Raw genomic sequence first — 22992 nt, 5'->3', positions numbered from 1 at the left:
GGCATTGATGTGTTTTGACTGTTGACAAACAAATAAGCAATCTTAAAATGTTGACTTTGTGTTTTTGACAATTTTTCAAAATTCTGGATATTTTTTGAGAAAAACGATTCATTCTTCTGCTGGTACCTGGAAATTTCTTGGCATTTCTTTTGTCTTCTCTTATTACTAAATAACACCCAAAACAAAACAAAACATAAACAGATAAATAAATAAAAAAATCAAGAATGAAGGTCATCAGAAACTCTGACCCCACTGTGAATAAAAACATCTAAATACTGTCAGATTCTCAGCCTTTCTTTCTTCTGTTTTTAAGACCTAGTAATGTTCACTGCAACAAGCACCCACACAAAGTAACATCCATGTAACAGTGTAAGGACAGGGAACCTGAGTCAAGTTCAAATACTGATCAAGTCTTTCTGAACCACACTTGGTTCAGCAATTAAAAAAAAAAAAGTTTTATTGTCTTATTTACTTTTAACCTCAATCTTTTTAAAGATAAACTACAGTACAAAGAGTACTGCTGTACAAATTTAAAAATGTAAAAGATAAATAACATTGACAAGTGTTGTCCACAACGTCTTAATTCTAAAATACAGACTCCCCAAATTACTGTGTAAATTTCACTGTTTTTTGGACTCTACATTCAAAGGTAAGGCCATACTTTCTTTATTATGGACCTTAAATGTATTAAAAAAATAAATTAATATAATTTAAAAAATTAAGAGAAAATTCATTAGAGACTGTTGAAGGTAAAAATAAAGATGAAGAAGAAGTAGTAGAAGAATAAAACACTGGGAGACTCTCTCTGGCTAACAATCGATTTTGATTGGTTTTAATGAGAGAGAGAGGTGTGGCCTGAGAGGGACTGGTATAAATACAGGTGTATACAGGTGTTCTGTAACTAATAGGAAGGAGGACCGGAAGCTCCCAGGACTATTTTCAACTGCGACACACCTGAGCAGAGTGAAGGAGGGACCGTGTCTCCGGGAGGTCAGAGTTAGACCGCCCACATATCCTCAGGTAAACTTATCATACCTTTAATGATCTAATATGATAATATATATCGCTTTGGACGGCTAGTTAGCTTGATAAAGTCGAGTTATTTCGATTTAGCTAATGCTAGCCGTCGCCGTTCGGACTTAGCATCGGGTGCTAACATTACTAACGTTACAATGTAACGTTCGCTAGCTTACATGTTATCCCAGATTCAACTTCTAAAACGTTACTTGGGGCTCTGGGATTACTCGTTAAAGTTACTAACGTTTCCATTTTGCCAATAATGTAAGTTGGAAATATGAATTTACATAATGTGAGCTCCTCAGTGTCACTTTAACGTTAGCCCCGGTGGTTCTGTTTCCTTTGCTAGCCAATATTAGCCATGCTAATAGATTCAAGATTCAAGAAGCTTCATTTATCCCGAGGGAAACTGCTGTGAAATAATAATACTGTAACAACTCAGTTAAACCTGAACACACAGACTTTAAGCACATTTTTTTTATTCAGTGTGACTTGGGCTTTCAGACGAAATAACTGTTTCTGTGGTCTAACGTAAATTAACGTTCGTTAACCCACTAAAAAAAAAAAAAAAAAGACGCTCCTTACAACTTCTGAACTTGCCTGAAAATCATCGTGTTTTTAGGTTTTCTTCAGTATTACAGTAATCTAATGATATTTGTCAGAGCATTTGTAGATACACAACAAACTATGGCTGCTAATGGTGAATTCAGCTAAATTAATTTCTCAAAATGTAAACAAATATAGGCTTAAATTCTCAATTTGTAGCCCATCTCATCTCAATCAATGACATAATGCTTTTGTTTCTTTAACAAAGTTTACATCTGTTCATGTAAATGAAGTCATAACTGTGTCTGTCTGTCTAAGTAAATCATGCAGAAGGTAAAAAGTGAGGTAAAAGGGTGTTAAAAGCACACACAGGCAGGTATGTGAGGTGTTAACAGGTGAACATTAAGTTGTAAGCATTAGTTGATTAATGGGTTTATAACACAGTAACTATTCAAGTACGTTTTTAAAGCCAAAATGAATTTAGTTTCCTCAGAAAAAAACAAAAGCAAACCAAAAAAAAAAGATTATCCATTTTCTGCTGTTTCTCTGGGTCCAGCTTGTGTTAATTTAATTAATTACATCAATAGGAGTTATGGTCACACACTGTACATTTGGGACGTACTGAATAAATATGATACATTCAATTAATTCCAGGATTTTATTCCAGGCTGAAATGACCATGAAGCAGATTTTATTAAACTGGATTCTGTGTGGTAGTAAAACATCCTGCACTGCTGAAACTGTCTGTTTTTATATCATAATAAACTGGATATATTTGGGTCTTGGACTCTGCTGTTAGAAAACACAGTATTAAATTTAACTTGCTCTTTTCCAGCTGCTTGTGTGGAGGTCAGAGGTCAGAGAATGAGATTCTTCATCAGTGACATCGATCAGGTACTGTGTCCTGTCCTCAGTGTTTAACAATGGGAACGGTGTAATGCGCTGATTCCTCCACTAGGTGTCAGTGTTTACCGTTCACTGAAATGACTGATGTCTGTTTTCACTAAATTCAACTCGACACCTGTTAAATACAATAGAACCACAGCTCCCTGTTTTATTATTCAGCTCGGCTTCAGCGTGTGACCTTTGACCTGCATAGTACACACAGAAAAAAAACACTGATTTATTTACCTGATATTTACTGGATGATAAAATAAAGTAGAAGGAAGTAGAAATCACCTCGAATTAAGGACAAGTTTATTCTAGTAGTCGTAGTAGTTGTAGTAGCAGAAGTAGCAGTATTTATTTTAGAAGTATAATAGTAGTAGCACTGGTATTAGTAGTAGTATGAGTTGTGGCAGTGGTAGTAGTAGTTGCAGCAGTAGTAACAGCAAGAGTGGTATTGTAGAGAGTACTAGCTGTAGTATTAGCATTAGTATTAGTACTGTAGTACTGCAGTAGTACTGTGTGTGGAGCAGTAGCTGATGTAGTCCGACAGACTCAGTAGTAGTAGTAGTAGTAGCAGTATTAATGGTAGTAGTAGGAGTTGTCGCAGTTTTACTAGTAGTATAGCAGTAATAGAAGCTTTGTTGCAGTATTAATAATGGCAGTAGTAGTAGCAGTAGTATTAATAGTATTAGCAGCAGTACCTGTAGTACAGTAGTAGTAATAGCAGGAGCAGTATTTGTAACAGTAGTATTAGTAGTATTAGTACTTTAGTACTATAGTAGTGCTGTATGTTTGTGGAGTTTCCTCTGTCAGTCCTTGATGTATTCAGCACACTCAGCAGCAGCAGCAGTAGTAGTAGTAGTAGTAGTAGTAGTAGTACTGCAGTCGTACTGTGTGTGGAGCAGTAGCTGATTCAGACAGACTGAGGTGTCTGATGAGTGTTGAGTGTCTGGGGGCAGTTAGCAGTGTTTCAGGGTATTTAGGAGTGTTTTTACAGACTTCAGGAACGTCTGATTCTCGGAGCCTCGATCCAACATCAGAAGATAAAACAGAAGGATTTGTTTGGATTTTCACTTTTCTGTCAGGAGGTGTGTGTGTGTGTGTGTGTGTGTGTGTGTGTGTGTGAGACAGTTAAAGTTCATAAAAACAGTCAAAATGTCTTAATTTTATGTCACTCAGAAAAACAAAAAACAACTAATATATGTCATTAAATTATTACAAAATGGAGACGGCCAGTTGTGGTTCAACCAAACCAGTTTAAATTAAAGAGTAAAATCCTAAAACTAGGTGATAAAAAATCCCAGAACAGTAAGTTTAGCAGCTTGTTTGGACTAATTGGATTTAAGAAAATGTTGTAAACTTGTGACACGTGGAGAATTTGCTCACGTACTTTAAGGAGATTTTAAAACGTAATAATTGTAAGGTAAAGGTTGAACATCATCAGAATTCTCTACTTCTTAATGTCATTATTTCAACTGAAACGATTTTGTCGAATCTATTCATCAACAGAAAATGAATTACATATATATTGAAAAACAACTATTAAAATAACTTTAAAGCAAAAATGCCAAATTCACTGTTTCCAGCTTCTAAACTGAATATTCTCTATTTTTTTCATCTTCCATGACGGTGAATTAAATATGTTTTGGTTTTATACCTATTGGTTGGACATTTTATAGATTGTACAACTAATCAATTAATAAAAAAAAATAATCATAGTCCTGTATTATATCTCTCTGGCTGTAAAGACCTAAAATACCTGATTTAATTTGTAGAAAAGCTCAAAAACAAACGTCTCTGTCCGTCAGGTGTGAATGTGACTGCAGTGTTGTGTTTTGTCCACTGGGGGGCGTCCTGAGCCTGCAGACTGACTGCAGCTGTTATTAAATGTGACCTGTGAATTTGAGCAGAACACACGACAGATTCTACTGTTTCTAAGGTCATTAATATGAAGTAGAAAACATTAGAAACCACAGGTAAATCTAAATCAGGATTTTAGTCCAGGATCCAGAGGGTTTAAGGATTCTGCAGCAGGTCTGAGGGGTGCTTGAGGGCTGTCGGAGAGCGTTACAGGACTTGTTTAGAGGTTTCCAGGTGGGGTTATGGTGTTCTGCAGGAGATTCCAGGTGATTTCAAGGAGTTCCAGGTGATTTAAGGTGTTCTAATGAAGGTTCGGTCATTTTTAGAGGTTGCAGGCGATATAGATGAAGTGTCTGTGGTTCTGAGAGGGTTCCAGAGGAGGTTCAAGGAGCTGCTGGTGCTGTTGGGTCCTTGAATTTGCTCCATGGGCTTTTGAAGGGAGTTCCAGGAGCTCCTAAGGGATTTCCAAGGGTGTTCAAAAGGAGGTTGGAGTCATTTCTAAGTGGTTCCAGGTAATCTAGAAGAGATGGAGCTCTGCGAGAGTTCGAGAGGATACAGAGGAGGTTTAAGGAGTTTTAAGGGTCCTTGAATGAGCTCTATGGGCCTCAGAGGAAGTTCCAGGCAGTTCCTAAGGGATTTCCAGGAGCTCACAGGGGATCTCGTCAAGGTGTCAGGGATTTCTGAGATCATTCCAGAGGATACAGAGGAGGTTTAAGGAGATTTAAGGATCCTTGAGTGGCCTGTGTGACAGAGGAAGTTCCAGGAGCTCCTAAGGAATGTTCTGGTGTTTTACAGGAGGTTTCAGGAGTGATTCCAGGTATTTTTGAGGGGTTCTAAGGCAGCTGGTGGTGATTTGTGGAGTTGTAAGGGAGGTTCTGGCAATTTTTAGGGTGCTCCTGGGGATCTAGAGGAAATTCAAGGCCCTTTTAGAAGCATATCTCGCGTTCTTTACTTATTTCCATTGACACTCAAGGAAGTTCCAGTCGTTCTTAAAGGATTTGCAGACGGGATCTGCATGTTTTGCCTTTCCAGGAGTTTCCAGGTGTGCTTCAGATACTTCCAGGGATTTTGTTTAGGTGTCACTGTGGCATTTGAAGGAACGAGTGGGTAATTTCCAAGGGGCTCCAGGGGATCAAGGAGCTCTCAGTGAGGGAATATGAGCGAGATTCCAGGAGTTTTCAGGATTACTGGAGCAGATTCCAGGGTCTTGGAGGAGGTTTCAAGGAGTGGAATCAGAAACAACAACACAATAAAATAAAATAAAGTGAAATTAGATTAAATTGATTTGGAAAAGGAAATAAAAATAATTAAAATGATTAAAAACAAGACCTGGAAAACTGATAGCAACATTCAATACAATAAAAATAACGTCATTTTTTCTCTTTAGTCTGTTTGTGTTCGTTTTATTTGTTGCATCAGTTTAATTAGTTTTTTCTTAGAGCAGATTATTACAGGCTAATGATTGAAAATGATAAAATAATATTCAGAATTATAATTTTTTCTGAGACGGACCCGAGGAGCCTGTTGCCGCCTGGTTTTTCTAATCCGGACCCCGTCTTCATCTTCATCATCTTCCCTCTTCTTCATCATCGCCAACATGTTTGCAGCGTCTCATTGACTTTTTCTCTCTCTCCGCGCGCACAGAAATATTTTTCCAGGCTTTCCAGACGGTTTCTGTTTCCCTGGAGGAAGGCAGCGGGGCTAAAGGAGGATAAATATTTAATCAGCGCTGCTCTGGAGTTTTTGCTTAATTAGAGGAATTCTGCTCCTGCCACGAAAATGAACAGAAATGACTGCTGGAGATGTCAAAGCCCTGAAAAAACATCAGGAGGGATGATCAGAGACAACCGCAAAATTATCTGTATTATTATTTTTATTATTATCATCACACATGGATCCAAAATCTAAGATATTTTCAAGCCATATGAAATAAAAACACTTGCTACTAAAACACAGCTTATTAGCGGCTTTCCCTCCTGGTGTGTGTGTGTGTGTGTGTGAGAGAGAGAGAGAGAGAAGAGAGAGAGAGCGCCATATGTCCGTGCGTAAAAAGAAGAAGAAGAAGAAGAAGAAGCGCAAATTGGTGCCAAATTTACGCACCGCTCGTGTCAGTCAGCCTGAACGCAGGGATGACAGAGGAGATTATTCCACATGAAACCAGTTAATCCCCCCTCACACACACACACACACACACACACACACACCCCTTAAAAATCTGAAGAAGAAATCTGTGAGGTTGGAGGAAGTGAATACAGATTTCTGTAACTGATGAGGTTCAGTATTACAGTCTCGTATCCAGCGAAATAAATCTGGAGTGGGTGTTTTTTATTTATTTATTTTTTAAGCGAGCGAGGCCTGATACAGGAGATTTAACCTCCTGCTCCTGCTCCTGCTCCCGTCAACCACAACGACTCATTTAATCAAAACCACGCAGGAAAAATCTCAGATTTCTTAAACAGGAGTGACAGAATGACGCACGGCGCGGTGACAGTTCTGTTTGAGCGAAGTGCTGAAAGCGTGCGCAAAACGATGAAGACAAAAAAATGACTTGTGACTCCTGTGTGTGAGTGAAGTGGGTTTTTATCACCACATCATCATGCTGCGGGTTTAAAAAGGAGGTTTCGAGACTGCAAACATTGGACAGGCGCATCATTCACCTCCACCCTGCTGAATTTCACATGTCAGTCTGTTTGGCTAAATGTTTAAAAATGTTCCCGTCATGGCGTCTGTCTTTTTTTGCACCTTCAGCGGTCAGATCTGTTTATCTCATTAACTCTAATCTCCTCTGTGTTGTTTTTATCCGCCTCAAAACTTACGTTTTAAACCTCATTTTTTACAGTGCGCACGGCCGAACACGCGGAAACCCATATTTGGCGCGCGCTTTGAAAAAGTGGTGACGCAACGCGCGGCCTCCGCCAATCAGACGCCAGAGGCGCGACCAGTATTCAAACGAGCTGTCCTTATTTGGTCGTGGCCCCGCCCCCTCCTGGTCCACGCCGGTCCCCCGGGAGCTCCAGAGCCCCGGACCCCGGGAGAAGGAGCTCTCCGCCGGGACAGAGGAGCCATAAAGAGCCGGGGAGGGAGGGGATGAGATTTCTCGCTGCCCAATCCCCCTTTTCCCCCGGGAGCCGCAGCCTTCCACGGTCCGTCCCTCCCTCTTGTTTGCTAATCATTTCATTTTACTCCTTTTTGAAGCAGTGGCTTGTTTTTTTATCCCACTTTTCATTTTTCCACAATCCGCGGCTGCTCGCCTCCCTCTGATCCCCGGCTCTCCCCGCTCCGTTCTCCCGGCGTCAGACTCTCCGGATCCCGGCTGATTCTCCTCCGTCTCTCCTCCTCCTCTCCCTCTGCTCTCGTCTCTCTCTCTCGGCTCCTCTGAGATGCTCTCCCCGCTCTCCGCTCCTCTCTCCGCCCTCTTTTAACTTCACAGAGACGCCGCTTTAAAGCCCGGGCTGCTGCGAGCCGGGGCTGGGATCTAAAACAACCCCGAAGAAACCCAGAGGGATCCGGGGCTCTTCTCTGGATCAGGACCCGGTGCTTTGGGGAAGCTGCTCGTGTGTCCCCCACCCCTCCTCCTCCCCTCCTTCCTCCTCCTCATCGCTCCTCTTTTCTCCACCTTAATCCAGGTGGTCCTTTGGCTTTTTTGAGTGGCTGGTACAGGGAGGATTATTCTTCTTCTTCTTTCTTGTTTCTGGTGAAGACAAAGCTCCCAGAAGGACACTTTGATGTTCTCCATCCAGGACAGCCTCCCCCGGGGGGCCCTGACCATGAAGGAGGAGCCGCTCCCCACCGGCATGACCCCGGTCCGCTCCTGGATGCAGGGCGCAGGGATTTTGGACGCCAACACAGCGGCACAGAGGTAAAAAAATATCACCCAAAAAAAGAAACCCCATGCAACTTTTCATCTGTTTGCTCCCCGGTGCCAATCGGTTGATTAAGTGCCACAGTTAGAAAACTCCGGCGTGAAGGTGAAAGTCGTGTCCTGCTTCCTCCAGGATCCGGTGTGTGACATGGCTCGGAGGGTCCCGCTCAGACGAGAAAACAGCGAGTTAAAACAGCGAAAAGTTAAAAAGAGGAGCACATGGCTGCAGCTGCAGCTGCAGAGTCAAAGTACAGACACAGCAGCGTTAGGCTGTTATCAGAGTAAAAATAAGAAATGCAGCAGAGTTAAACCAAAAGGAGGAGCAGTTCATTTTATGTGGAAACGGACAAAATGCAGAGAGAAAGATGAAAACCTCGGACTGTAAAACTTTTAGTTTAAACTGTCTAAAAGCATCAGCTGGATATTTCGGAGCAGCGTGTTTCTCCTGCTCTGAATATCGATTCTAAAGTGACTGATCCAGAAAAATAAGGCTAAAATAAATAAAAAGAAATGTCAATAAGCATCACCAGGTGAAATCCTACAAGTCAAACAGAGGCTTTCCTCTTTTTCTCAGTAATTTAAACCAGCAGGGGCTGATGGTTTCAGCGCTGAGCGGCAGCTCCGTCTCACCGCCTCCCTCCTCCTCTGCGGCAGATTCGGGTTCACCGGCTGCCCCGGTGCGAGCGGAGACAGGCGCCGAATTACTCCACCGGCTCCCACGTGTCTTTAGAAACCCAAAGTCGACTTGAAATAGCGCGGACTCGTCCCGCACCGCGGCTCTGATCGTTCATTTAAACAAATCTGACGCGCGGTTTGGTGCTGCACGGACACGCCGCGCGCTAAGAGCGGGAGGAGCGCGGGAGCTGCAGCCGCTGCACGCGTCCTGCTCTCTGGCTTTCATGGAGAATATTTACAGCGTATTTAGAAGATGATCAAAGGAATTAGCTCATGATTATTTATTTAAATGACACCGCGATTTCCTCTTAAATACACAGGGTTTAGATTAGAAATTCTCCAGCGGCGAATCTTGTTTTAAAAACGTGAATCTAAGCGATATTTTATTATTGAACCAAGTCGTGGGTGAAATAAAGCAGAATTTAACAGTTAATTTAAAGGCCTCTGCAGATTTTCACATGCAGGATAAAAAAAACTCAATATTTGACCGCCGTGATAGAAAGAGACGCAGCCCGGCAGACATCAGACACACCGAGTTTCACTTTGAAATCCATCGATTTCAGCTTTTTAAAATATTTTTTTACTTGTTAAAGGCTCGTAGAATTTAAAAATTATTAATTTCAAAGCCAGAAGTGTCTGTTAATCTAAATTACCAAAGATCCCAGAACCAGCATCTTAAATTTAACAGTAAAACAAAGGAGCAGTTTTAAATTAAAAAAACGATAATTTCAGAGTTTTTAAAGATCACAAAATTCTCCTTTGTCTGGAAACTCCAGAGTGTTTTTTTCCTGGTAAAATGTGGCGTTAATAATGAGAGCTGTGAGGGTCTAAATTGGTTAAGTGTCTCTCTCGGGGAGACACAGGTGAGCTGAAGTGAAATTTGACCGCGTTACTCAAGTAAATCAATGCAGAGGATTTTCAGCCTCAGGTTTAAATCACCTGAACATAAAGAGAGAAAAATCCTCCAGCAGCCTCATGAAGGAAACCTGCAAACACAGCCTGTTTTTTTTATTTTTTAAACTTTAACACAGCTCCTAATGATTTCTTTATGGCTTTAAAATATGTCTGTGTTTGTTTCAAGCAGGAAATTTGTGCATAAATCTGCAGATTAATCTCTTTTCAGCTTCAACAAGATTCAGTTTGATTTAAATCTGTTTCAACAAAGCATCAGTTCACATGTAAATCTGATCCTAGAGCTTCTGCATCCTGTTGTTCCTGAGGTAAAAAACAAATTTTAACACCTGGATTCACGTCAGAAAAGCTTTAAAGTCAGAGTGTCAGGACATTAAAATCCAAAATAAATAACTTTATTGTCCAAATATATTTTCATTATCGATTAATCTCACAAATTATTTCCCCAATTAACCGATTATTAGTTTGACTTATAGAAAGTCAGCAAACAGGGTGAAATAAAATGTCCCTCACAGTTTCCCGTAGTCCAGGTTCACATGTTGAAACACAAAGATATGACGTTTATAATCAGACAAGACAAAGAAAAACCAGTGAACAGAAGAGCTGCCTGTTACATTTCCTGTCAATCGACCGATCGATCAATTGGCTGACTGCTTCAGCTGTAATTTAAATGCAGATTAAATTGTTATAAAATGTATAAACAGGAGTTTTTGTCGTGTAAATATTGTATATATCAGGTTTCTCTGTTGATAAATATCCTGATCGTCTGTTTATGTTTAAATAAATCCGACACAGATGTGAAACAGCTGCAAGTAAAAGTCAAGTTTGTTAACGTTGCCCCTAAAATCACCGACGTGTCTCTGAGGGCTTCACAGTTTGTACAACAAACATCCTCGGAGCCTCGACTCAGAGATAAATATACATAACATGAGAGAGGAGGAGGAGGAGGAGGAGGAGGAACAGGACAAACTGCAGGGAGAACAGAGCAGACAGAGCGACTCTGCACGACCTCCATCCTCAGAAAACTCCACGCCGTCGAAAACACTCAGGAAGCTGCAGAGTGTAAAACTCCAGCCTGAAGATTCAGACTCGGTTTACTCTCCACAAACGCTCGACCCTCGGCTGCTGAACACAAACACCCCCCCGTCTTAAACTCCACTTAAATCAGCGTTAACATGAAGCTGCTAGTCCGAATTTAATGGTTTAAATACACAAAGACGAGGCGTTAAAACCGGTTTTTAACGTTACTGTAGAAACCTGAGGGTGTTTCTTGTCTGTGGCTGCAGATTTGAGGTGTTTCTGCACGTGAATGATGATGAAACTTTCAGCTTTATACTGTGAGTGTGAGCGAGATGTGAGTGTGTTTCCTGCTCGTTTTCTGCTTTTTACAAATGAACCACTGAAGGATTTATAATCTGCTCCACGTTACGACATCCTCAGAAACCCTTAGAGCCACGACGAGTCCTCCAGGACGGACAAATGGACACATAGTAGACGAGACAGGACGACTAGAAAATCTGACTTTAATGACTGAGATGAATTTATTTGAAGGGTTTATCCTGAAGTAAAGGAAGGTGTTAAATTAATTGATTTAAGGGTTTATGAAAGTGGCAGCTGATGATCTTTGTACATATTCAGGGTGTTTCTGAGGAGAGGAGAGTGTTTTCAAAGCTTCATTCTGAGGTAAATATGATGAAAGTTTCAGCTTTTCCGAGTGCGATTGTTTCACAGGAAGACGCCGACCGACTTAAATCAGATTTTACAAATTTGTCTCAGAGGGTTTTTTTTTTTTTACAGTCTGTGCAGCGTGCAACACACACACACACACACTGTCCTCAGAGTCCAGAGTAAAACTAGAAAAACAGTGGAATCGAAGGAGTTTGTGAAGCTTTGTTTCGAGGTAACAGGACGTTTAAATAATGAGACTTTTAATGTTTGTGTTTCCTTCTGGGAGTCGCAGGAAGATTTGAAGCCGACGTCGAGTCAGTTTTATTAATACACCCCCCTAAAAAACCCAACACATTAGGGATCCCTCCTCTCGGACGGATGTGCAGTAGATGTTAGAAAACGCTGGATTATGAAGGTTTGTCAGGCGTCAGAATTAAAATATGATCCGACAACGTCTTTATACTGAAGCAACAGGCTGCAGAAACCAAACAGAACGGGAGAAACTCAGAGAGAATCACAACATGAATAAGTGATTTAAATTCTCCTTAAAATAAGATGATGGATGTTTGTGAAATCAGTTGGATAAAAAAGAACAAATATATATAAATAAAAGGTTGTATGGATGATGCATAATAAGTAATTTTACAATGAGAGAAGTTTAAACAGGAAAATATTAAAACTAGAAAAAATCCTCACAACATTAATCATCAGAAAACAAGTTTAAAGTCTGTTAATGAAGATTAAATCAATTATTATTAAGGAGATATTAAATAACAAGTCTGAAATTTCACACTGTATGAAATATAGAGCAGCTGGAGCAGTGATTTGTTCATAATCCTGTGATATATAATCAATAATATTGATAATATTAATAGAAATTAGGTGTAAACATCTAAAATGTTACGTATAATAAGTTAAAGAATGACCCAGTTTCTGTGTTTAACATGGAGGCGGCGTCACATCTATGATACAGAAACGTGACGACAGACTGAAGCTTTCGTTCTCAAACCGTCAGATTTATTCTGTGCGTGCTCAGATCGTCTCAGTCCTGTTATTGATCGGCGATTGTCACCTGATCAGGCAGCAGACGAGCAGGTGAAGAGTCACTTTAACTTTCTAAAAGTCGCACTAATCAACCTTCCTCTGATATGTTTTTAATTTATGCTAATTCTACTTTAGAAAAGTTAAACAAAGAAATGGAAATACAGAGCGTTTAGGGGGAAAATTAAACCCGCAGGAGAAAAGAAATCTGATCTAATTCCAATAAGAATCAATCCCGTGTTTCTATCAAATTGTATGTTTCTAAATCTGGAGCTTTAGCTGTTTCCTGACGATTTAAAATAATCCACACCTTTCATATAACAGCTGAAAATGCACATTTATAACACGAGATATTTGGCGTTTGACTCTGTAAATCAGGAAACAAAAACTTGCAGAGCTGAGTCTTGTAATTTATGCTTTATTGGGAACTAAGTGATTTATTTTTTGAGGGGGAGTTTGACGCTCAGAACCACAGGAAAACCACAAGAAAACATTAAAAACGAACAGTTTTTGCACCAACGTGGGAAAACGACTGAGAAGTAACAGCAAATTAAAAAACACGTGAAACATTTGAGGCGTAAATATAAAAATAAATAGGTTGTAAGAAGGAAAACAGGAGGAAAATTCAGTGTAAATGTTGTAGAATCCCTCAGAAGTCGTCCTCAGATTGTGTCCATAAACATTTAACACAACCTCCTCAATTAATCCCCTTAAAACTTCCCTTAAATGCCAGCTGAGGTGTAAAACCTGCATCATTACTCGGTATCTTTGACCCCTGAAGAGATGAAGATGAAGCCTGACGTTCCAACATGAACAGATGTGAAGGTGCGTTTAAGGGATTTCTCCCCTGACGCGTTTGTATTTAAGGGAAAATGAGGAGCTGATTTAAGGGTTTTTTTCAAATGAAGAGACGTTTGGTTTTTGTCTGCGGCAGCCGTCAGTTTGATCTGTTTCTCTGTTGTTTTGTCAGAGGAGAAGCTGTGTGGATTATTTATCTGTAGACACATAAATAATGAAACCGTCTGATAACTGAGTGTTTGTGTGTTGCTGTTGTTGTGGATCACAGGAAGGTGCCGGTTTGAATCCCCCCACCGTGCGGTGAGATGTGTTTGTGACGGCACTGAATCGATGTCTGTTGTCAGTTCGCGGCTGTTTACTGTCACATCGCACACAAGAGAGAAAGATTTACGATCAGTGTTTGTTGTACAAGAAAAGTCACACGTTTGTGTTGTATGTGAACAAGTTTTGTTGTGTTGTTGTGTTTTAGCAGGTGAGCTTCCTGTGAACTTCCCACTCCTGTGTTTCAGATATTTGCTGAGTGATTTCAGTCCTTTCAGACCTTCATCAGAGAAGTTTTTGTTTGGTTAAAACAGCTTCTTTTGTGCAGCTGAATTAACTGATCGATCAGCTGAAGATAAAACAGGATAAAAACCAAAATATTTAATAAATAAATAACGTTTTCTCTCTCTGATGATGTTATTTAGATTTAAGTTAACTCCTGTTCACAGCCACGACTGGAGGCTGCTGAATGAACAGATAATGAACGACAACGTAGTAAAACACAGCTGGAATAATGTAAAATAAGCAGAGTAAATACTGAACTTTAAGTTAGTTAAACATAATCGTTCATCTGCTTTCAGCGACAGTGTAGAATAAGAAAACTGAAAAAGAGAATTAAAACGAAGCTTTAGTAAGTTTACTTAAGTTTACTAAGATTTAAAAATATATATTTATATTTATGCTTGTCGATGTTTTAAGCTTCTAAAATGTGAAAGAAAAGCGTGTCGTGGTCTGAATTCACCTGCTGGTTTCTCACTTGTGACTTTGTTGTTGAGGCATGTAGGAGGTCAGAGGTCAAAGGTCAGGGCTTTGCTGTAGTAGTATCCAAGCCTGTCAGTTGTTAAAGTGTGTGTCTGTGCAAACACAATCAATACCCGCTCGTAGAGTCGTGTTCTTATTGAAGAGCTCCGCAGATCAGTTCGACAGGAGTCTGTGTTTTATTTTGAAATGTTTCTGGGACATTTCCTGTTTTCGTCAGAGCGTGGACGGTAGAGAGGTGAGACGACTCAACTCAGGAGATTAATAATGTCTCTTTTCTCTCTGTTGACCTCAGACTTGTGTTTAAAGTTCAGTTGTTGTCGGCACTAAAACTTCTGCTTGTTGAGTAACTGAGTCCTAAAGTCTTAAAACAAGCTAAAAAAGTGCTTTTCCCCTTTAAATCTGTCCATGTTTGCATCCTGAAAAAGGCCAGTATTGTGACTTTATGGAGAGTCTGACACCTCCACTTTTTCTGCCTCCTAAAAATAACATCAGTCGTTTTCAGCTTCTGCTTCTTATTATTTCTTGAGTCGCTCTGTCTCCATCTTGGACGGTGAAAACACCAGTGACAACAGTGAAAATAAGTCTCAGACTTCTTCTTCATTTCATAACAAAGTTCAGTTTGTTGTTGCAAACCCAAAAAAACTGAGGCAAGCGAAAGCGGACGCAGTGATTTTAACCCTTAATGTGTTTGCTTTAATGACTGTGGTGGTGATTTTTGCAGTGGAAACAGTTGAAGTCTTTGCAGCAGCTGTTTTAAAGGGAAAAACTGACTTTAAGGATTCAATAAGACAAGAGTGATGTGTTGAAATGGAGGATTTTTCTTGCAGTGTTGGCAGGTGTGTGTGTGTGTGTGTGTGTGTGTGTGTGTGTGTGTGTGTGTGTGTGTGTGTGGTGGCTTCAGGTGAACAGATTTCCCTCGGCCCTCCCTGACACCGCCGTGGAGGGAAGAAAAAAGAGCGAGCAGAGTGAGTGATCCTGTCCTCCACGCCCCATCTTTGTCCTCTGGGGTTAAAGGGGTGGAGGGGTTGGGGGGTTATAAACTACAGGTTCCCAGACGTTAGTGGGATGGGGGGTGGGGGGGCACAGGTAGAGGTGAATAATCGTCGACCGGTGGGATTCCCAGGTGGTCGCGGCGGCGGCGGCAGCGTCATTCGTCATCGGCTCAATCATCGGGGCGTTTGGTGTCTCCACTCCCCCGGTGGTAGTTTGCTGGGCGGGCGGGTGGGCGGGTGGTTGGAGGGGTGGGTGGGGTTAGAGACAGATCTGTAGAGTCTGTGATGGATCTGAGCGCTGAGAGACTTTTTATCAGAGAGTCGTAACTCACGACGACGGCGGGGATGATGGAGAGGTCAGCCGAGGCCTCCACTCCTCGCTGCCTCCTTTCTTTTTTTTCATCTAAACGTCTTATTTTTCCACCCCTGGCTGAGGAAAAAATGCACTTCCTCCTGTATTTGCATTTGTCAACACCTCCCTCCACCTCCTCCTTCCTCCTCCTTCCTCCTCCTCTTCCTCCTCCTCCTCTTCCTCTTCCTCTTCACGTACGCACAATTAAACTCTCCTGAACGCCGCCGCCTTAGAAAACGTGTTAGATAATTAAACAGCCAGCAGATGCCACGTCAGCCTCGTTACTGTAAATCCTCCCCGACACATCGTCCTCATCCACGCCCCCCCCTCAATGCGTTGGAAGTGAAGTCGACTCGTGTAAATAAACCGACGACACTTGAACGCAGCGTCTTTTGTCTCCTCCCAAACCCTTAGTTAATCAGAAGCAGCGACGCAAAAAAAAGATGGAAACAATTAACCCAAGAGCGGCGTCTGAGAGGAGCAGGTGACCGGATAATGGGCTCGGCCACGGCGTGTGTGTGTGTGTGTGTGTGTGTGTGTGTGAGGGAGTGTGTGTGTGTGACAGGTTAAAGGATGTGTTTTGGAGGAAACAGCTGACTAAAGGAAACATGCAGCTGCGGTTTAGTGCGACTCCACATCCATCCTCAGAGCAGAGAGGTAAAATATTAAAACATCAACTCTCTCTCTTCAAATCCAAATAAATCTGAATCACACAGACTGAAAAAAAACAAACAGAAAAACACCTGGAGATGGCTCCTTGACCAGAAACGCTCAGATTTACCGAGACCCGAATGCACCGCAGAGACCAGAGTCGATGAATAAATGAAAAAACAAAAACTCTGTTTGAAAAGTCGTCAATTTTAGATTTTGCTTTTACGCCTGCCAGATGAAAAGTTCCCTTTTTACTGAGAGTAATCGTGTTATGTCAAAAACAGGACCCTGAACACACCACGCAGACCTGAGTCGATGAATGAATGAAAAGAAAAAAAAGAACATTTTGAAAAACACTGACCTTTGCTGGTTTATTCACCAGATAAACCCTGAGACCCTGAATGCACCACACCGACCAGAGCTGAATGAATGAATGGAAAATACTGAAATGAGCTGAAACAGTTTGACTTTTGAAAATGCTTTAATCCACCAAACTCCATTTAAGAAATCAGCCGTTTTACATTTTATGTGACTTTATTTTATTCACTATTCTTTTTCTTCTTTTTTTTAAATGTTGTAATACAACAAAATACTATCAGAGTAAGTAAGTGTAATCAGATTACATTACTCGACTAGAAAACTTGACACGCCAATCAGAGTTTGTTGAATAAATGAACAAAACGACGGTTTAACTTTTTTATAAACCAAACTCCATTTAAAAAAACTGGATTTTTATTCTTTGTGTAAATTAGCTTCAGCTGCTTCTCGTCTCAGTCGTTTGAATATGTCAAATATTCACCTGAGAGTAATCAGATTACATTACTCAACAAGAAAAACAGGTTTACTGAAGCCTGACTGCACCATGTGACCAGAGTTTGATGATTTCAGACGAACAAACGCTGAGTTTTTGCTCCCTTCACTGTGAGTTTAATGTTGCCGCATGTTCCTGGAATATAAATGTTAATGATTTCATTGTTGATGGAGCAGCTCAGTTGGTTGTTTTAGTGTTATTAATATTAATGTGTGTATTAGTGTGAGTCTTGTTAGTATTGTGGAGCTGAAGGTGAAGCTGCAGAACAAACAGCTGCAGGTTGGAGTTTGACGTCCGTGAAACCTCGTCTGCTTTTACACTTAGATGCATTTTCACACATTGAACACCTCACAGAACGTACTAATTAGCACACATACTGCTCACACACACACACTCCTGACCGAGCATGTGTGTGTGTGTGCAGAAGCCCCTCAGTCTAAAGACTAATTTGTTGGTAATTGCAGCATGACAGGAGCAGCCATTCCAGCACCGAGCCACTGTTTCCCCGAGCCAGTCGCCCTAATTAGGAATGACACACACTATTAAGGTGCACAAATGGAAATCAGTCAGCGGGCGTTTCCTCCCCGACGGGAACCACCACCGACATCGAACCCACAGCGGACACACACACAAAAAACCCCTCCCACAATGCATTTCTGTCGGAGGCACCATCCTCAAATCAACACGAGAAACAACAGAAAGTATCAGTTTGTTCCTGCAGCAGCAGAAGTCACATTGAATCATCTTACGTCATGTAATCTGATTACTTTTATCCAGAAGACTTTACTCTACTTGACGAATGAAAACAAAGTCCAAAACTTAAATAAATACAAGAAGATAAAGCAGTTACATGCACGTGTGTGATTAAAGAAACAGAAAATATAATATCAGTGATTTTTCCAATGGAGTTTGGTGGGTTGAACAGTCGATGAAATCAGCTTAATATTAATGATAATAATGACTATTTTAATTACTTGAGTTGTGTGATCGATTGGTTTTGAATTATTGATAAGTGAGTTTGATTGTTAAAACATACTGAAGCGTTTGAGGACATCCTGTAAAAACAAACTCTAATCCACAAGCTTCCGGTCGCTCACTTTAACAAACACGTCAGATTTAAGTTTTATGTGTCCATGTTGCAGCCATTTACAAAATCCAGCACATCCCATAGGCTCTTTAGTCGTTTGAGTTGTGATTCGTTACTGAAACGTTGGGCTTTCTCAGGGATAGCATCTTGTTAGCATCTTGTTAGCAACACTTTAGCATCCTGTTAGCATGCTGTTAGCATGCTGTCAGTGTGACGTGAGTTTCTCTTGATTCTGATTTGAATTCTGCTCAGATTAACTCTCAGATTAGAATTTAGACTCAAGCCAAGACCTCCAGTGTTTTGTGTGTGTGTGTGTGTGTGTGTGTGTGTCTGTGTGTGTGTGTGTGTATTGTGTTCTGTCAGGGTGTGTTTGCTCTGAGTTTGTGTCGCACTGAATCAGATTTAAACATCCACCGTTTATTTGATTAACATTGTGGCAGCCAGCCAGACCTAGAGAGAGAGAGTGTGTGTGTGTGTGTGTGTGTGTGTGTGTGTGTGTGTGTGTGTGTATGTGTATGTTGTATGGCTCATTAGTTCAGTGTGTGTGTGTGTGTGTGTGTGTGTGTGTGTGAGGCAGGCTGGTTAAAGACTCAAGCAGCGGTCACACTCCATCTCCTGTTTGATTAATGTCATGGTGTGTGTGTGTGTGTGTGTGTGTGTGTGTGTGTGGATGAATATGAGTGGTGTAAGTGTCCGTCTGTAAGCATCAGGATGATTTTCACTGCTTTTATTTTGTCCAAATTAAAACATATAAAACCCAAACTACACAGATTTTACTGTAGAAGAAGAGACAGACGGTGACTTCTACTGACTCTGGATCTTCTGTCTCATGTTGTAACAAATCTGACCAATCATCAGCACAAATTGCCCCCTGATTACTCTGATTATTCCCTTTATATTAATCATTTGCACAAACTGCTCAGCTGTAGCTTTAAAAAACTAAAATCCTCTCCCTCACATTAATCAATGTGGTGAGCAGGAAGCAACCAAATTGTGTTCATCTCCTCCAAGACTTTTCAGGTCTCTGAATGCTGATTATTAATGTTATATGACATTCATGTCCTAATAATGTTGTTTTTCAGTAAACACAGTTATTGCTTGTCTTTATTGGCAAGTGTATAAAACTTAGACAGAAACAGAAAAGGTGTGTGACAGAGAAAAGATACTCCAGACTTTAAATCAACAGTAGGAACTGAAGTTACAGCTTGTTGTTGCAGGTCTGGTCAGTTATGGAGGAGCACACACACACACACACACACACACACACACAGGAGAAGAGGAGTGTGATCCCTCTTCATCCTTCAGTCGTTCTCCTGTTTGTTTCCTCTTAAGCTGCAGCTGATTAAAGTTCCTTAAACTGATGAAGAAGCTAAAACCCTGGAACACTGTTTACTAGTTTAACAGCTCTCACTACCTGCACAAACAGCTCAGCTCTTTGACTCACTCTGCAGAAAGTTTTCTCTTAAATCGACTAATTAACTTCAAACTTTCTGCAGAATCATCCAAAGAGTTGAACTGCACGTGCAGGTAACAAGAGCTTTTCCATGATGTTCACACTCACATCAGGTGGAAATATCCTCCATCTCTGCTCAGAGATTTGGCAGCTTTGGAAACTTTTCAGTCTCCATCATTAAACTGTTGTTAATTATTAAAAATTAAAGTTGTGTTGGTTTGAAACAAAGTCGAGATAGAACCAGCTGAAGATCCTTTAATCCCAGAAAAGAAGAGATGAACCTCACAGGTTTTTATTGCAATATTCAGGCAGTGAATTTATTCAGTGTGTGTGTGTGTGTGTGTGTGTGTGTGTGTGTGTGTGTGTGTGTGTGTGTGTGTGTGTGGTTATGAACTGACTACATCCAGGACCGGCTGTCTTGCTCAGTAATTGTTTGCAGAGCGCTCAACACGACTCCCGCTGACCTTTAATTTCAGGTTTTTGCGGTGGAAACGTGCGGCCACGGCCCCTCGTTTGCTTCACCATGTTTGTTCTGTGTGTGTGTGTGTGTGTGTTTTATTTTTAACCTCTCTGGCTGTTGGCGTGTGATTTACACTCCGGGCATGTTCGAGCGAGCCGTGTGCCATCGATACTGTTTTTATTACACCTTGTGCCAAGTGCTAACAGCCGGATACGAGCTGCGGCGACGAGTGGATGCAGCCGCAATTAGCATAATTGAAATAATAATAATGCTAACGAGCTTTCTGAGTGGAGGCAGAGCAGAGAGAGGAGAGGAGAGGATGAGCGGCGGCGGCTTCGTCACCGTGGCGATCGGCTGCAGAGCATTGTGTGTAATTGGGATAATGGGGTGGTTTAGTGGTGGAAGTGATGCTTTTTGGTGGCGTTCAGGATGAAACAGGTGCCAAATTCACCGTTTGTCTCCCAGTTTGTTTGTTTTTTTGGCAAATTTAAAACCTGGTCTTTGTCTTCATCATGTTTTTGCAAATAAAAACACAAAAATATCTGAATTATAGGTAATTTTCTAGAGTAGAGGCTTAGTTTTAGCAAGTTTTTAATGTTTCACCCATTCAGCTACAACTCCTCCATCCTGTCAGGTCTGTCTTTAAAACACAGTTTCAGTGTAAGAATATTTCCATCTATATTCAGCTAAATCAGCTCGTTTCATGAATTTTCTAGAGACGATCGTCTGTGTCTTGAAGCAGGAACGAAAGATGAGAAAATGTAGAATTTATTTAGGACACTGCAGCAGAAAAACAAGAGCACACAGGTACAGATCACAAGTTTAAAAAAGCAGCAGATTATTTATATTATGAAGCAGGAAGAAATGAAAATAAAAGGTAGTGAAAGAAAGGAGACGATGACCTGAATCCACCCTCGTCTCTGGTTTGTTTGGTGATTCAAACGAGTCTGCTCCTCACCGACGACTCACCGATTTTCCCAGCTGGAAAAAACATCAGATTTTTTGTAGGTGAGATTAAACCTGGGGAGATCGTCTTCTAGGTACATGATGAAAGATGAAAAATACATCAGAGGAGTGTCTCCTGGTGTGGATGAGATGTCTGCAGCTGTACAGCTTGTTGGAAGTTAACAGAAATCACAACTCCTAAATTAAATCAACGAATGTCAACGTAACTCTTTAACCTACAGGACGGAAACTTCAGTCGCTGCTCAGTGATTAAATCTGCATCTATGTCTGCTAGTTTTTATCAGAAATAGGTTGTAAACACAGACAAATCATCATGTTTCACATCGAGCAGTAACAGAGCAACATAATCACTCAGTACTCCCTCTGTTTCAGCTCTGTGTTTGGTCTCCACCACCTCCTAAAGGGAAATATCTGTGTCTTTAGCTGCTAAATGCTCCACTGTGTTGACCAGCTGCTGTCTGACTGAACAGGAAGTGGACAGCGGGTTTTTACAGCTGTTTGTCTGAAAACATCTGTCTGCTGCGGGCGGAAAACAACTCTACGACATTCAGTTTGTGTCTGCAGATTGTTGTGTTCGCAGCGTGGAAGCTTAGTAGTGAAGGAGGTTTGATTTACGACCAAAACCAGGAGCTAAAAGAGGCTGAAAAGTTCTGTAGTGCCACGTTTCAGTCTGTTATTCTACTGTAAGAATATTGATCAGTGCCAGTTTAAAGAACCGCTCTGAAAGCTCATGTAGACGTGGTGTTGTAGATGTTTAAACCTTTATTTTAGAAGATGGATAAAGGTCTGAAAGTTCTGCAGTTAAATATATAATATATTAGGACTGCAGCTAAGAGTCATTTTAATCATTGAACAATCTGCTGACTGTTTATTGATTGTTTGATCTATAAAATGTCAGAAAATGGTGTAAAATACCTGGAGATGTACTCATAGAGCTTGTTTTATTCCAAACAACAGTCCAAAGATATTCAGCTTACTCTCATATTTACATCAAAAAATATAAAATAAAAGTTAGAATATCCTCACATTTGAGAAGCTGGAACCAGGAAATGGCTGAAAAACGATCAATCTATCAAATAATCGCTGATTAATTCAACTAAATCAATCATTCAGCTGATCATTACACCTCTTTTATGTATGTAGTATCATATAACAGTTCATTAATAACAGTAATCACATTTTTAGTATTTTTACTTGTGATACTTTAAGTGTATTTTGCTGATGATGTGTTTAAGTAACATTTACAGAGTAGGACTTTAGTGTTTCGATGCTTCCTCCTCCTCCTCCTCTGGTAGTATTGTACAACAGGTGTGACAGGATGAAAACAGATGCTTATTTTTTTCACACAGGAAGTCCCTGAAAATATCCAGTAGTGTAAGTGTTGAAGTCTGCGGCACTGTGATTCCTCTCTGTGTTATTTTGTTTTTTAACACCGTCACGTTTCCTGACGCTCGGCTCTAACCTGACCGACACACCTGAGCCTGCTCCTCCTCCTCTCTCGACTCCTCCGTCCACTCGGGCTGCCGCCGCCGCCGCTGCTGCTGCGAGTCAGAAGAATTAGCTTTCAACAAACTGGCCTACAAATGAGGCATTAAGCATTGGTAATGGGGGTGCAGAAAGGTCACGGCTGTATTAATCTGCCGTCTGGGGAATACACCCCTGAGCCGGAAAACACAGAGGCCGAGAGAGAGCAGGCGAGTTTCCAAAAACAAACCCTGAGCATGAATAAATATTTGTCTGTGCCTCAGCGATCGTATTGATCATAAAGCGTTTTAGGAAACAAAAACGAGCAGGGAAATGAGATTGATGTAAAAATATTCGTCTGCCCCTCGGACACTTTGAGGTTCTCCTGGCTGAGAGCAGAGGTCGCTTCCTCCAGGAACATCGATTTTATTTCAGGATCAACATGGATTTTTTTTATCCACTTTTT

The 22992-nt window shown here is 41.0% G+C and overlaps 1 protein-coding gene and 1 long non-coding RNA gene across 4 annotated transcripts in view; both read left to right on the top strand.

The window, feature by feature from the left end:
• The first annotated feature begins 885 nt into the window (after window positions 1–885).
• LOC127142735 (uncharacterized) lies at window positions 886–6248 on the top strand. 2 transcript variants are annotated; one of them, XR_007813763.1, is made up of 3 exons: window positions 886–1020; window positions 2399–2457; window positions 5956–6248. It is a non-coding gene; the product is annotated as an uncharacterized LOC127142735 (long non-coding RNA). The 2 variants fall into 2 exon arrangements; XR_007813764.1 differs by lacking the exon at window positions 5956–6248 and adding an exon at window positions 5344–5921.
• A 1099-nt stretch (window positions 6249–7347) lies between these two features.
• The window catches only part of LOC108873742 (transcription factor COE3), a 165743-nt gene continuing 150098 nt past the window's right edge, over window positions 7348–22992 (top strand). The window contains exon 1 of one of the 2 annotated variants that reach the window (XM_051072578.1): window positions 7348–8170. In XM_051072578.1, the coding sequence (XP_050928535.1) occupies window positions 8037–8170 (134 nt within the window). In that variant the 5' untranslated portion in view covers window positions 7348–8036. The remainder of the gene's footprint in view (window positions 8171–22992) is intronic. The other variant, XM_051072579.1, reaches the window with a different exon arrangement.

This window comes from Lates calcarifer, linkage group LG8 (genome assembly GCF_001640805.2).
Source record: "Lates calcarifer isolate ASB-BC8 linkage group LG8, TLL_Latcal_v3, whole genome shotgun sequence".
Classification (NCBI taxonomy): domain Eukaryota; kingdom Metazoa; phylum Chordata; class Actinopteri; family Centropomidae; genus Lates; species Lates calcarifer.
Note: the sequence above shows the minus strand (reverse complement) of the source record. Positions and strands in the feature narration are given on the sequence as shown.